Raw genomic sequence first — 16,261 nt, 5'->3', positions numbered from 1 at the left:
CCTATTTAACTAGTCACGGAATTTTGATTTATCCCCGTAAAAAAATTAATACTAAGGTATATACTTGTTATGCGCTGATTGGAAAACAAAAAAAAAGAGATGTTTGTCAAACGGTTCGATTCGTATTATGGACAATAGAGAAGTTCAGTTATCAGCATTGATTATGATTACCGTTCTTTTTTAAAATTCTCTGCAATGTTACGGTTGATAAGTCTTAAAAATTGACGACAATATTCTGTTCGTCGTATATTGTCTGCTTAAGTTGAATTTGAAGAGAGGGGGTAAAGATTTACAAAACGAATAAATGACAATCAAATAAAACAACAAAGTGTTATAAATTCAAAAGAATCAACATCGGAATTAAAACCATGGACAAAAATTAAAAAATCAACTTATAATAAAATACAAAATATTAAATATCTGAATAAACATCAAAAGAAATAACTTTGGGATCAGAATAATACATAAAAATAAAATAAAGTAAATAAAATTTTGCGTGGACAATTTTAAAACAAGGATCTTTGTACAGACCTATTGATTTTCCTTTGCTATCCCTGCATGTATCAATAAATAATATGGTTTTTTTTAATATTTTTTGCGTGACAAATTCTACATTTTTTTTAATTTCATTATGAACACCAAAGAACAAAAATAATTTCAATTATCTCGGTATCCAGTGGTTCTATCAAAAAACCAATTACACTAAAGATAACACAGATAGCGCTTACAAAAACCAGTATGTTATAATATTTGTTTGAATAAACCGAACCCAATAATAAATAATTAAAAATCATAAACCATGTGTCAACTATGTTTAACGTGGGTTTACTTGGAGACAATCACATGTCTACTATAGTTGACACATGACTGTGAATGTGTTAAAGTAATATTGAATATATTAATATATCAATTGTGAATATTAAATATAATATATTTTTTACATTAACAATACTAAAATATGCAATTAATAAACAATTTTATAGAATATTATTTAGTCATTGGGTGCTATAGGTATTCAAGTTTTTAAGATTATATTCAAATTTTTAAATCTATTTAAAAGTATGATATACTTAGATGCAAAAAAAAAGAAAATTCTTATATTATTTTTTAAGTTAAAAAGAGAATAATTTTTCAAGTTAATTATTTGATTGTTATACAAAAAAAAAAAAAAAATAAATAAAATATGAGTTATAAAATAAAATATTTTAAACCTTTTTAGAAACATTAAGTATTATGTATTAAAAAGATCATTTTTGATTTTTAATAAAATATATATATATAAAACATTTCAAGTCTTTAATAATCATAATAATAGTACATAAGAGTTTGTCATTTTTTTTAAAAAAGTTTGAATGTAAATGTATAATTTATGTAATTATAGAAATCAAAAATTACTATGTGTTGAATAACTGAAAATTATGGCTCACTAAAATCATTATTGTGTACTTAGTCAATGGTATGAAATATTACGTATAATTATGAGCAGTTAAGTACTATTCTAGTCAAAATTTTTTTTAAATTTTAATAGAATTTGATTAATTGTTTGTTAAAAGTTGTGTACATGTTATGGCATATTATAAAAATACAAAATAATATATTACCAATAGTAAAATATGATTCAATAAGACTTATTAGTATACAACATCAAAGATTTTAATATTACATTAATTATAATTTATAAAGTTAATAAGAATACAATAAAAATACTAAATTCAGCACTGTAATTTTATGAAACAATCAAACCTAGTTGCACTGGTTAAAAATATTTTTTAAAATATCATCATAAAATGTAGAAAATACTTTTCTGTTGTAGGTTATGAGGCGTAAAAAGTTGCCTGTAACAGCAGCTAGCTCATCTTTAAATGCTGACAAGCCAAGTGGACACTGTTGAGGACGTGCATTGTTAGAACTAATAACAGCAGCAATAAACTCTTTAATTCGCCTATCTAAAATAATAAACAATAAAAATAAGATCACTATTATTTTAGCTTAGCAAATAATAATGACATTACCAACTAAGGATCTTATTTTATGATTAGGTTCTTTAATTGACAAAATTTGAGTCTCAATTTGTTTCACTACATCTTGTGAAAGTGGAGACCTGTCTTTTGATGTCAAGTATTCATTAGAATCTTTAACAGCTTGTTCTACAACATTTGGTAACAAAGCCAAGTTTGAGCTATAGAAAAAGAAAAAAAAGTTTAGTTTACAGCAAATGCTTTTAAAATTCAAATAAAATGGTTAATGATACAGACTTGATTGAATCATTATCTTTGAGGATCAATATTATATGATTTTTTAAAACTTTTTTGAATTCCAAGTCATTAGGAATAGTATTACTAATTGATGATATTGTTACAATAAATGCAGATGCAGAGAGTATCAAGACATTTAACATTTTATTTGTTTCCAAGTATCTTTTTTTGTCTAAAGACAAAGTCTGAAAATAATAACAAAGCCATTTGTAAATATTATAATATGAATGCAACCTTTAATATAATTAATAATTACCTCTGGGAATATAAAATTTTCATCCCAATCAAATATTTCCAGATAAGCTCTTGCAATAATGTCATGGTATGGTTCTGTAGTCTTTTCAAAATCTACATGTCGTTTTAACCACTCAACAGTTAAATCTAGAGCATCTATTTTTAATAATTAATAATTATAAGTTTTAATAAATAGGTTATATATATTTTCTTATTATAATAAATACATTTTACCTGGTTGAATTTTTAAATACTCTGCAAATTTGTCACGTTCATAATCAGCACTACAAGCATTCAGTGCTCGCCGTTGTGCAGTTATGGTAAAATTAGCCATATCAAGTCTCATCAAACTCAAAGTCTATAAATTATAATTTATTTTTAACTATGTAAATAAATATTTAATGTATTGAATATAAAATAATGTCAGTCTCAAGAGGATTGGGTATCATGATTTTCTGAACATCTATATATTCTTTGTCCAACAATCAATAAATTAATATAAAGAACATTTAAAAATTAAACTAAATTTATGAAAACTATTTTGACTACTTATTCTCTTAATTTTTAGCCTCAAGCTCTATAAAAAAACAGATTCATATATTTTTTAGTTAATTTTGTGAGGTTTCCAAAACAATAAATATGAAAACATCAATCTTAAGCGGAGATTTAAGAAGATTTATTTTCATAATCCTTATTTTATAACTACATTGTAATTATGTCAAACAAAAGAGATCAATCTCAATTACTTACAATGCTAACGGACAGTAAATCACAAAACCCAATTTCTTAAAATATATCTGAAACAATTATAATTGTTTAAGCTATATTAATTACTTTATTAAATACTTACTGCTATATTAAATACTTTAATGAATTATAATCACATGGCATTACATTAATTTACTATTATGACTACAATATATGATTTATTATCAAAACAGAATTATAAAAACTATAATTAAATGTTTCAAGATTTAAGCACAATAAGAATAATTATTTAATTATTTTTATAAAAAATAATATTGTAATTTATGTACAAAAATCACTAATTATTCATTACATTTCTACTATATTTATTTATTTCAAAATTATTAAAAATTTAATAAAATCTATTTACAACAATATTTAGACTTTTTAAAATATTATAGTATTAAAATATAATTATTTACTATTTATTAGGTACTTTGTAATATTATTAAGCATGGGCGTATTTCAAGTTTAATTGTATGTTTAACTATATGAATTAAATTATAAATTTATGATATAAGCCATGTATCATATTTTATATAATTTAAATTGAATATAACAATAGTATACATTTATTAATCAGACTATAATGTTGCTTATATGATTTCTAAATAATCTGTAAGAACAATATTGAATTAGAATATTCAACATCTATATAAATTTAAACTGAAAAAAAATATATAAAATTTCTATGATGATAAATAGGCAAAAGTTTATTATTTCAATATATTTTCCTTCTTTAATAATAATTTGAAAAATATTTAATACTATATTGTTTGGATAATGTACTACTAATTATTTTAATTTTTATTCTATTGATTGTATTTATAACTAATAATTACAATTATTTAGTACTGCCAAAATAATCTTTGTATTAAATTTTTTATACTAAAACAAGTTAATATATAATAAAAAAGGGGAAAAGCATTTATTTTCTCTGTGGTATATTTATTTAACATAAATCAATTTCATAAACCTAAATAAAATAAATAATATACACATTATTTAATGCAGTTAGAGATTATAAAATAACTTGAGATTGTAAAATATAAAAAGTAATTAATACTTTCAGTTTTAAACAATTAAAACCAAGTTTACCTCTATTATTCCTTTAAATATATCAACTGGATCTTTTAAAAGGGTAAGAGCTTTTATCGAATCATCTCTAACTGGAGCACATATTTTTGACATTAAGTTCAGTATAAAATGAGTGTAATACTGCAAAAAAATAAACAACTACTATGAGTTAAAAGATATTAAATTACATTTATGGTTTAATTTTTTCATTACCTCGAAATCCAAAGAGTTATTTTCTATTTGTTTCTGAATTAACTCTAAATCTAAAACTTGATTGATTTCTTCCTTTAATTTAGTATGTTGATCTAACAATAGGCTTGATAAAGTCTATAATAATTTTATAATCTTAAAATTAATAAAGTTACTTGATTAGTACAAAAGGATAATTTAAATTTTATATGAAGGTTATTGTACATACATTTCGAATCTCTGTTAAAAGAACCATAGCTTGAGAATATTCAGGAGGATCATTATTTAATTGTTCGCGTAATATACCCCAAAATACTTTGTGCATTGTGTCTTTAACTTGTTTCATGATACTGAGAGAATGAAACATATACAAAAGTTTATAATTAATAAAATTCAGTTAAATTTCATTTGATAACCAACTTTACCTGTTATTTGGTGGTTCTTGCTGTTCCAACTTGAAATTTTCATCGACGGCTATCTCATGTACAAGAGCAATATTTTCTAATTTTTCAGCAGCTCCCATGATTTCCGGTAATGATAAAAACTTTGGAGGTGACGCAGCAATATTATTTATATTATTCAACCTGAAGTTAATGATAGAATAAATATGAATAAGATAAGCATTTTTATATCAAAGGTCTAGACATTACGTGTCTTGACGAACTCCAGGAATAGGTTGGTTTGATAATGTATTGTTGTCTTGATCATTATTTGATACATTTTCTGAACTCATTTTAAATGAGATTGATAAGTCTCAATGCCTATTGAAATATGAAATGATCAGACAAATAAATACATAAATTGGTATTGTAAAAGTATTTTGTAATAGATAGTATAATGGTATGTAGGTTAATAGATTTAGAATCCAGGAACAGAACTATTAATAACTGTGTATTAATAGTTTTCATTGGTAAAGTACTTTAAGAAATAAAACGATAACAATTAATTAAAAAATTCAAATAGAAAGTAAATTGTTCAACATTAACCTGATTATTTGTTAAAGTAGCAATATTTTAAATATTCTACACTAAATAGGAAGAAAAATTATCATGTTTGTCAAATATTTGTGATTGATGAAGTTATTTGAATAGTTGATGTTAGTTTAAACAGATTGAAAATCATTAATATAATGACAAGTTAACCAATCAATAATTATCTGAATTACAATGAGTCATTGAAACATAATGGCTTTAGGATTATTAAACCAAGAGGGAGGAAGTCAGGAAGAGGAAGAGACCTAGATAGTCATATATAAAACAAATTACATATAGGAAAAGTGTCAGAGGGTTAAAGGAAGTCGCTCTCTCAATAACGAAAAATGGAGGAATAATTAATCGTTTGACCAAAATGCGAATTGAAAAAAAAAACTTTGCAATATAGTATTAATAAACATTGATGTTTACGTTAGAAATGTATATCGAACACAATTGCACACCTCGCGGGGAAAACAATTATGGTAACAAAGAAAAGCGATATTTCCGGGAGAATTCGAGCGCTAAACGTTCATTAAACAAACTGCGCACGGTAAGATATGAGAAATAACACTGGGGCGGACGGACAAACGACAACCGATTTTGTGGGGACTTTTACGCACGGACAAAGCACTGGCCGTCAAGGACTCGGAGAGTCGTGAAACCAATACCTTTTACGTGCGACGATGACTAAGGAAAAACGGGAAACGTTCCGACGCGGAAGACGTTCGTCGTCGGCCTTTGATATCCGTAAACACAACAACAGCCGCGCAAGATCCGATGAAGTCACGGTCGAGAGCCGTTGTTTTTTTGTCGCTCGCGGTCGTCGTCCCTACGGTTTCGACACGAAATAACCCAAAAGGTAGGTATCGATCGCTTGCAAGTCACCTTTATCACATTATATTATTTTATTTATATTTTTAAACACAGAGAACGTATTGATAGTGAGTATTAGAGTATAACTGTATGGATTGTAAACGAATAATTATAATATTATTATTTACGTTTTCGTTATTGTTATCCCAATCAGCTGGTAAAATGTACTATCATCGTGGACAACAACAGCACCGAGGTAAGAACCGTATCTACCTGCAACCACGTTGCCGTTACCTCCGGTATCTATTCATTCTCATCGACACCAGACCGAGATAACGGGTCGGCAGCAGTGTCACCAGCAACCGCATTTGCATGATGGCGCACCGTCCCGATACCCACCGGCCGTGATAGATCACAACACTCAGGAGCTTACCTATTCGGGTGAGGGGGGTGTATGACCCTCACCACCACCCCGAAATTTTAACAAATTTAGAAAAAATTAATGATTTATGTTTAATATCATGAACATGTGGCAGGGTTAATTTTATGATCTGAAGTCGATCTATCTAGTGGACGTACATTTACTTGCTTACAATTATAACTCGTTTGCGCACAGACTATTTCTAGTGCAACCACTCGTTTGCACACAGATTATTTCTAATTCAATCACTCGTTTGCGTACACATTTCCCTTGCCACTTACACAGACTTAGGACTGCCAGTGAATATTTTAACTTCATTAGTACGGTTATAAATGTGTTGCAAAGTTATATAATTTATTACGGTAAAAAGAAGAAAGCGATAATTTGATTTTGTCATTTTTTTATACCTATTTATTTACTTAGTATTATTTAGTTACTTCAATGGCATACCTTGGAAGCGATTACCCATTTGTTTTACAATAATTTGTGCGCAAACGAGTTCCAGATTTTAACTGAACAATTTTAAATTGTGCGCAAATTAGTTGTAGCCCTATCTAATACTGTAAAATTAATTATGACCATAATTATTATCTTGTGAAACAGTGGCGAATTTAAACAATTGATATAAGGAGTGCACATATTAATTCAGACCACCCACCTACATTTTAAACACTACCACTACCACTAAGGGCATCCATAGGGAGGAAAGGGACTATGTGCCTCCCTATTTTTTGGCCACTTTAGAAGAAAACAATCGTGGGGGGGGGGAGGAGCGAAAAAAACAAATAATCAGTATATTATATTAGTTATATTTTCGAATGGTTATTATGTGTATTTTTACATTTGCCCCATAACATAAGTTAAGATTGGGGCTGATGTAAATAATACAATATAGGTAAATACGCAACTAAAAATAGATGGGGAAAATTAAAATAAATAATAATGTATTAAGGCAAATGAATTTATTCTTAATTATATTTATATATATTATACTTAAAGTTGGCGTCCTAATTCGCATATATAGATCACCTAATGATGATATTGAACATTTTTTACAAAGTTTAGATTTATATTTACCTTAAATAAATAAAAAAATTATTGGTATTTTTTGCGGTGATATTAAATATTGACTCAATGAAAAATTCTATTAATTGCAATAACTATTTAAATACAATGGCTAAAAATGGTTTTTTACCAAGCATTAATAATTTTACTAGACAGACAAATCATTCTAAAACATGCATGGCCATATTTCTACTAATAATATTGAATCAAATAATATTAATTCTCATATTTTGGGATATGGTTTAACATATCATTTTGTAACAATATTGATGTTATCCGATTTATAAATACATGATAAAAATACTAAAAAAAAAAATCTTCCTATTTTAACTAGTACATAAATAATATTTAAAGAATTAAATGTGAAAAATTTGAAATTTATTCATAATTTCTCTGTTTTAATCCAGCTACAGTGGCGTATTTATGGGGGGGGGTCCAGGGGTACTGGACCCCCTAGAACCTCTCCAAAAAATAAAAAAATTAACAACAATTCTTACATATTTGCAGAATTGGATATGTTAAACATTCACAAGGAAGTTGAATTTATTGTTGATGAATTGATAGAGGAGTTGGCCAAAAAATCGAGACAACTGGAATTAATTTTTTAACAATACTTTATAATATATAATGCTAAATACAATATATAGGTACATATATATAATATTACATAAGACTATTTGATTATTACATTATATATTTAGTTCAACTTCCTCCAAAAACTGTATAAGGACGTAACTATTACAATATAATATATAGTTTATATTAATTATGTATAAACTGTGGACCCCCCCTCCCCCAGAAAAAATTGAAAATACGCCACTGTCCAGCTAAATAAATATAAACACTTAATTCCTATTTTTTATCATAAACACTAAACTAGATATAAACATAATATTAATATACGTTTACCAAATTGTGTAAAAGTTTATGGACAAAATTATATTTTGAAAATAGTGTATTTAATATAGGTCTAAAATATGTTTAACTTTTAATATTAATATGAATAATTTTAGTAATTTATTTATATTTAAGAAACATTACATTTTTAGATTTAGCTTATGGTTAATGGTTTTTCTATGTAATTTTTATTATTTCCTAAAGTTTTTAAGTTAATTCTTTACTACAACATGTATTAAATTTATATAAAATTATTTCTATTATTTAATATAATTCCATTGATTATAGAATAATCAATGATAATTATCTCTGATGGACATTGACTTGAGAGAAGAGTATTTTTCCCATGGGCAGTTGGTTTATCTCGAGTACCATTACATTTTGCTACCAGACAATAGCACAACATCAAAAATAGTATAGTGAAATCTCTCGTAACGGACATCTCTAAATAGTGGACATTTTTTTGGGAAACGGGGAAATTTTCACTGTTCTATAGGAAAATCTCTAAATATCGGACACTCTAAATAACGGACACTTTTATGAAATTTTAAATTTTGATTTTAATAATTTCTATCGTAAATTTTACAAAAATAATTGTGGAATGTTTAAATAAAAGTCTACACTCGTATATTGTATTTTATTGATATTGCCCATTAATAATGGGCCATTATACATTATTAAACTGTTATACCCTATCTTATCCGTCTAGTCCTGGACATTTTATGACGTTGATGTTGGAAGTTTACAGGAGGCATTGGCAGCAGTAAAGGAAATATGTAAATACATTTCTTCTATCGAAATACAGAAATGTAATTCATTATTTTCCTGCACAAAGGAATTAAAAAATGCACTAATCTACGAAATGACCGCATCAAAATACGAAACAATCTAAAGTAATTTATTTTTTTTAATATATGTTAGTTTTAATTTTTATGCTATCATTTTTTTATCTTTTTACCTACGTATTTTTAAAAATACATTAAAATAATTAAAATAAAAATAAATTAAATTTATTATGTATCTATGTTTATCTATAAATAATTTTAAATACATTTTTTATTTTGTTAATATTTTATTTCTCCCTCTAAATACCGGACAAAATTTCAGCGACCAAGGGTGTCCGTTATTTAGAGATTTCTCTGTATACCGATAAGCCTTAAACAATTAACTAACCCAATACATAATAGCAGCCAACAAGAAATAAAATAAATTGTTAACGTTCAGTACTTACGAGTATAAGAACCCAAAAAAATAATTCCATCGCATGTAAAAAAATTTTGGACGCCCAACAAAGTGGATAAGGGTCAGCTAGTTTTAAATAACTTGATATATATAATTTTTTCAATTCTATTTATGTTTCTTAAGGTATGGAAATAATTTGCTTTCACATTAAAAGCAAATTGACATTCATGTAGACATAGCTATTGGTAAAAACATTGTGAGAATGGTCCTACAAATTGCTTAGTAGATAGTAAAAATAAATAATAGAAATTTTTAAAGATGGGGATTGAAGTACTATAGAAATAGGTTTTTGCAATTGACATTGTAAATTTATTTTCATAATTTTACTTGAAAAATTGTTTGAATGTATCGAAATTTTATATGAAGAGTGATTGAAGTCATTGACGTATTGATAAGAAAAGTCTATCATTTAATTCACATAAATAACAAACAATATATTTAATTTTTTTTCAACAATTATATACGTAGTCATAAGGTTTACAAATTAAATTATTTTATTTATCCATTTAATTTCACAATAAATACAATTGCCTATTCAATTAAGATAGGAATACTTATATATTTTATGAAGCATTAAATAACAAAAATGAAATATATTAATTTGAGAATATTATTTTTATATTTTAATAAATAAATATTCTTATTTTATTTATATTTACTAGTTAAAGCTATTAACAGGTTTAACATTTTAAGTGGCGCAAAATTATTAAATCTTAAATTTATTAACACAAAAACCGAAAAAAAAAACATAATTTGAAAATCTACTTAATAGTTAGTTGTATTCAATGGGCTAAAATATAATGACAGTTGATGAATTTCACTGGATATAAACTATAATATAATACACATATAAATCCAATAATGCACACTCTTAAGTCTTTTTATCTTTGGAAATCTTCTTTTTGTCTAATGATTTGCTACAAGCATGTTTTTTTACTAATGGATCATCACGTTTCGGATGTTTGTTTATTTCACACTCACTCATCGTTCAGTGTATCTATAGAAAACGCAGTGTAATACAATCATAATACATTTCGTTTGTTTTTTGTGTGTGCCGGCCATTTTTTTGATTAACGCTCTCCTAACGTAGTCTCGTACATTTCTGTTTCTGAATCTGCTCGTATTATCCATATCCTACGTATTCAAACGTTGTACGATCTGTTTGTAAATTTATGATTTGGAATTTTATATCTGTTCAAAATGGATGTGAGTTTGGACGACTTGATCAAAAACAAAAGGTCGTCATCCCGTGGAGGACGTTGTGGGGGCGAAAGACAAGGCGGCTCCAGAGGTTTCAGTGGCGGTAAACGCGGTGGCGGAACATCGTATTTCCGATCAAATGACGCAGGTGGAAGTGGTGGCGGTCCTATGCGCAAAGGAAGATTCATGGCAAGGCATTTCAATGGATTTACTCCTTACTCGAAGGTGAAAAACACATAAATGAACCGATGACCATTTTGTAGAATTCTTGTAATTTAAATTTGATTTTGTCGAACTTGATTCTTCAGTATTACGGATTATCCGTTATAAGTTGTAAAAAACTATTTATATTGCAGGAACTAGTGTTTGAACCCCATCCTTAATGATTACTTGTTTGCTATTTGAATCTTTAGCAAAAATCTTGCTAACTTTGATCAGGCCCTCCTAATATAGGATATCTATTTTTAGACTAATACTTTTTTATAGATTATATACTCATGACCCTTAGAAGGCAGTAATCACATTAAGGTACGGTTTATAAGCTGTGGTTGGTTGCAACAACTGGCCACTGCATATTGTCTGGTTTTCAACGTGTTACGCAAAACACAGCATTGCAGCGGAAAATTCAGTGGGTTCCCAATAGTGCAATGTTCAGACGTATTTAATAATTTATTTAACTATACTTGTATAAACATAAATAATTGAAATTAATTATTACATACTTAATACTACTAACTAGAACTATACTAAGACTACTAAGGTAGAACAAATTATAATTAATAACAACTAAGCTTAGGGACTTATTGCTCTAAAAAATACACAAATATGCATTATAATATGCATTTATATCCATTAAAAAAAAAAAAAAGGCTACATAGTACATAAAATAAAACGTGTCCATCGGATGTAAATGTATTTTTAAACTCCGAATCAAAACTTTGTAGTCAGCTACTCGTAGACTGTTGTACTTACGGCATTATACAATGTTACAAAATATACTCGTACAACATTCTACGTATAATTCGACGTTGCGTGGTTGCGAGACGCAAGAACAACGACGGATAATAATCGACTGAACTAAATAAATAATCTATTATTCTATATCGACTGTTATCTTTATCAACATTCGGTCGATATCCAGCGGGTTATACGATCGATACGGGTTTTTAGTAGGGTGATCAGACGTCCCGTTTAAAACGGGATTGTCCCTTTTTTGATTATCACGTCCCGTTGTCCCGACAAACTTCGAATGGGACGCTTTTTATTTCGTTTTTAGAAGATTGTCCCGTTTTAATCACGTTATCGCCATAGTATTTATAATATAAGTTATTAATGCTTGCAAATAAAATATCTATGTATGAAAAAATATAAAACTTTTTACTCGTGTATTTAAAATGTGAAACTAAAGTTAAAAATAACAGATAAAAGTTTTCGAGCGTCAAGTCCCGATGCCAACGAACTATAAAATTACCGATTTAATAATTTAATAATAATTAAAAGAAAATATTTTATTATTTAGATTATTTTATTAAAAAAGGGTAAAATAAAAAGAAAATAATTGTTTATGATATGACAGAGATTTGAACTTTAACTCTCGAGATTTGTGTGCATACATGTGAATGTATATGGATGAGTTTTTTTACTTGGAGGGGGGAAAATAGCAGCTGTCCCATTTTTTTATTTTCTTAATATGTTCACCCTAGTTTATAGTATTACTTATACTTACACAAAAATTATAACGAGATATGAGAAGTAGTTTGTAGATAGCACATTACGGGAAGTATTAAGTCCTATTAGTACATTTTTTTTCTTGATCGTTTGAAATATGTATATATACATAGTTAAATGTATTTATAATTTTTAATTTTAAATTTGAAAAATTTGTCAAAATATGCAAAATAAGCATAACATTTTTAAAATATGCACTCTCTTGCAAAATCTACCAAATATGCAAAAATATGCACATTCAAATTTTAGATTCGATATCATGGCACCGAGTAACGAATTGCTACATTTAACAATAATTAAAAAAAAGCATGCAAATGCTTGAAGTCCCTAAGCCTAATAATAACAATGTTATTGGAAAAATAGCAAGAAGATGAATTACAAAATAATCTTTTAATAGAAATTCAGTTAATAAAATTATTTTATATTATTATTATTATTATTATTATTATTATTATTATTATTATTATTATTATTATTATTATTATTATAACTATTAATTAATAAAACTATAAAAAAGAAGTTTTTTTGAAGTCTTAATTTATAGATATTTAAATCACAATAAACAAAAAATTTAGTTTTAGTTTAGTTAGTTTTTCCATTTAAATTATGACCAATTTTCATGTATATACATTGACATTGTAAAACTAAAAAAAAATTAAAAATTTGAGCACAATGCGACTAGTCCTAGATCAGTGTAATTGACAGTTATGATAACAACTGTTTACACCCACACGTCAATCACATTGGAAACTATGCTAGTGTACTTATTTAATAACAGTCAATTTTACGATTGTTGCAGTCAGTCGTAGCTTGGAAAATTTACTTTTACACAATCCCCATGTAAATATACAAACTATTATTCAATTATTTATTTATACTTATATAAGTATAATTACAAATAATTTGTTAAAATTGGTGATTATCATTTCACCAAGGTTTATAATGTTGGTGAAATTTCAACTTAATGTTGAATTTTTGGAAGAGTTTTTATAAAAAATAGGTTCTACATTTATAACTTATAAAGTAATTAAAAATATTATTGATATAGTCATGAATGTCTATTCTGTTAGGTTGATTACTATTATATATTACCACCCTTGTAATTAGTTGATTATTTGTAAATTGTTTTTTTTTTTTTTTTTAATATATTGTTTTTTTATTTAGTATTGAACCATAATAAAATTGGGTTACTAATTTATAAGTTATACAGTTCAGAACATGGTGCTTGTTCTAAATTTTTATATTTTTTGTAAAATCAATGAATTAAAAAAAAATTGTCTCTAAAACAAAGGTAAATTTATACTTATGACTATTAATTTTTTATCATTAAATTGATCAAGCCTAATGTATTTACTATATGTATGTTATATACTATAAGTATGTTCATGAATGTGAACAACATGTATTATATATAATTTTTTGTTATATTACTATTTAAACGTTGTTATTAATACATTATGTTAATTTAAATGAATGAATAGATTCAGTAGTACTTCATTTTATATAGATACCATATATATGAATTTTATATAATAAAAAAATATAATGTTTAATTTTTATTTTATTTAGGGCGATGTAAATGCATTATGGACCCATGATATGTATGAAGGACCTAAAAGACAGCAAATTAGAGATGGTCTTTCTGTTACTAATATTCATAAAATTATTATATCAAACTTGGATTTTGGAGTTACATCTACAGATATACAGGTTTGAAAAGAAATATAATAATTTTTAAATTTATGTATTTTTATACTATTAACACTTATCTATGTCTGCTTTATTTATGTGTTGATAATTTTAAATCTAATGCAAGTATTTACTTATATTAATATTTATGTTAAGGTATAGTCAATTACAATATATCTTAGTTCTATAAATTTATAAGGCAATAAATATCACTATAAAAAGCCAATATTTCAACCAAAGTTTATTTTAATCGAATACATTATAAATATGAATATTAATAGTGTTTTTTTTTGTAAATTATTTAAATTTTATAAGTCTCCATATTCACTTTTAATTAAATATGAAACTTACTATTTAGAAAAAATGTTTTTAAGCATGAAATATTAAAAATTAAAAATAAAATTATTTTATAAGTAACGTGTGACTTTAAAAAAGTTATCTATACTTACATATTCCTTGGTAAGTTTCTGGATTTAAGAATATTTTAACTTTTGTCTTGTGAATGAATGTTTTGTTTTGGCTTGGATGTTATAATTTGATTAATTTGTGTATTAATATTAGTTTTAATACTTTTTTTTTTCTTACAGGAGCTATTCAATGATTTTGGTCCATTGAAAACTGCAACAGTTTATTATGATAGATTTAGTAGATCTTTGGGAACAGCTGATGTTGTATTTCACAGTAAAAATGCCGCATTAAAAGCAGTACGTCAATATAACAATATACTGCTTGATGGTATGTATTTTAAATATTTTATAATTTTATAATTTTATTATTAATTCATTTTATTGATTACTTTAAGGTCGCCATATGAAAATTGAACTTGCAATTGATTTATCGACTGTTGCCAACCTTACTACTCGTCTTAGTAGACCAGCTTTATTGTCTGTACGATATATTCGTGGTAATATGTTCCAATTTTGTATTATGGAATATACTTATTTATATATTTTAAATTTAATTATAATAGTTATAATTCAAATTTTTCTCTTTATAGGAGTAAGATGTAACTGGGACAAACGTGATAATATTCGTGGTAACTCCAGAGGACGTGGTCGTCGAGGTGGCAGGAAACGCGAAAAAAAAATGCCAAACAAAGATGAATTAGATGCACAACTTGATAGCTTTATCAAAAGCAACAATAATTGATTTCATATTTATGTTTTTGACTTTTATTATATTTTTAAGTAAACTAATGTTCGACAGTTTAAACAGTGTTACTGAGTTATTTGTCAGATAATTTAATAATTTCTTGACAGGTTGATAGTTTTTTGACCTGTAATTACTCATATAATTTAATTACTTTTCAATTTGTACATTTTACCATTTTTAATCGGATACATTTTTCTATTTTAATAGATTGGGTGGTAAACCTAAGTTTTAATTAATTTTTTTTTTTATATTCAAATATGCCAAATTGTTTTTTCTTTGTACTAAATATTAAATACTTTTTAATAATTTCTAGTTAATTTTTGAAATTTAAATTGATGAATGTTTTCAGTTACTTTCTTTTCCAAAATATTATTAATTTGTGAAAAAGAAAATTAGATATTAGTTTTTAAAATTGTTAATGGATCATTAATAAAATAGCCAATTTTGTATTCAAGACAATTACAAATGTGTTTTCGTGGGAACATTTAACGACTTTAAATAAATCTAAATAGTATCATATGTTATGTTTTAATAAAGATTAAAACAAATCAAGTAATGTTTAAATTTAAATTTATAAT

The 16,261-nt window shown here is 26.0% G+C and overlaps 2 protein-coding genes across 5 annotated transcripts; one reads left to right on the top strand and one right to left on the bottom strand.

Moving 5' to 3' along the window:
* Positions 1 to 1,723: 1,723 nt before the first annotated feature.
* Positions 1,724 to 6,572, bottom strand: LOC112691916 (T-complex protein 11-like protein 1). 3 transcript variants are annotated; one of them, XM_025566363.1, is made up of 11 exons: positions 6,478 to 6,572; positions 5,153 to 5,263; positions 4,928 to 5,086; positions 4,732 to 4,852; positions 4,527 to 4,640; positions 4,335 to 4,454; positions 2,724 to 2,847; positions 2,512 to 2,645; positions 2,256 to 2,440; positions 2,013 to 2,179; positions 1,724 to 1,946 (listed from the first exon to the last, which is right to left on the bottom strand). In XM_025566363.1, exons 2-11 carry the CDS (start codon positions 5,233 to 5,235, stop codon positions 1,744 to 1,746), a joined length of 1,410 nt encoding a protein of 469 aa, XP_025422148.1. In that variant the 5' UTR covers positions 5,236 to 5,263; positions 6,478 to 6,572; the 3' UTR covers positions 1,724 to 1,743. The 3 variants fall into 3 exon arrangements, with proteins under 3 accessions (XP_025422148.1, XP_025422146.1, XP_025422147.1); XM_025566361.1 differs by lacking the exon at positions 6,478 to 6,572 and adding an exon at positions 6,145 to 6,471; XM_025566362.1 differs by lacking the exon at positions 6,478 to 6,572 and adding an exon at positions 5,906 to 6,119.
* A 4,095-nt stretch (positions 6,573 to 10,667) lies between these two features.
* LOC112691900 (THO complex subunit 4-like) lies at positions 10,668 to 15,742 on the top strand. 2 transcript variants are annotated; one of them, XM_025566335.1, is made up of 5 exons: positions 10,668 to 11,339; positions 14,412 to 14,552; positions 15,119 to 15,266; positions 15,334 to 15,432; positions 15,529 to 15,742. In XM_025566335.1, the coding sequence occupies exons 1-5, from the start codon at positions 11,115 to 11,117 to the stop codon at positions 15,678 to 15,680; spliced, it is 765 nt and encodes a 254-aa protein (XP_025422120.1). In that variant the 5' UTR covers positions 10,668 to 11,114; the 3' UTR covers positions 15,681 to 15,742. The 2 variants fall into 2 exon arrangements, with proteins under 2 accessions (XP_025422120.1, XP_025422119.1); XM_025566334.1 differs by having other exon boundaries at positions 15,334 to 15,435.
* The last annotated feature ends 519 nt before the right edge of the window (positions 15,743 to 16,261 follow it).

Source organism: Sipha flava, unplaced genomic scaffold (assembly GCF_003268045.1).
Source record: "Sipha flava isolate LNK unplaced genomic scaffold, YSA_version1 67_pilon_pilon, whole genome shotgun sequence".
Lineage (NCBI taxonomy): Eukaryota > Metazoa > Arthropoda > Insecta > Hemiptera > Aphididae > Sipha > Sipha flava.
This window is presented reverse-complemented; position numbering and strand designations above follow the sequence as displayed.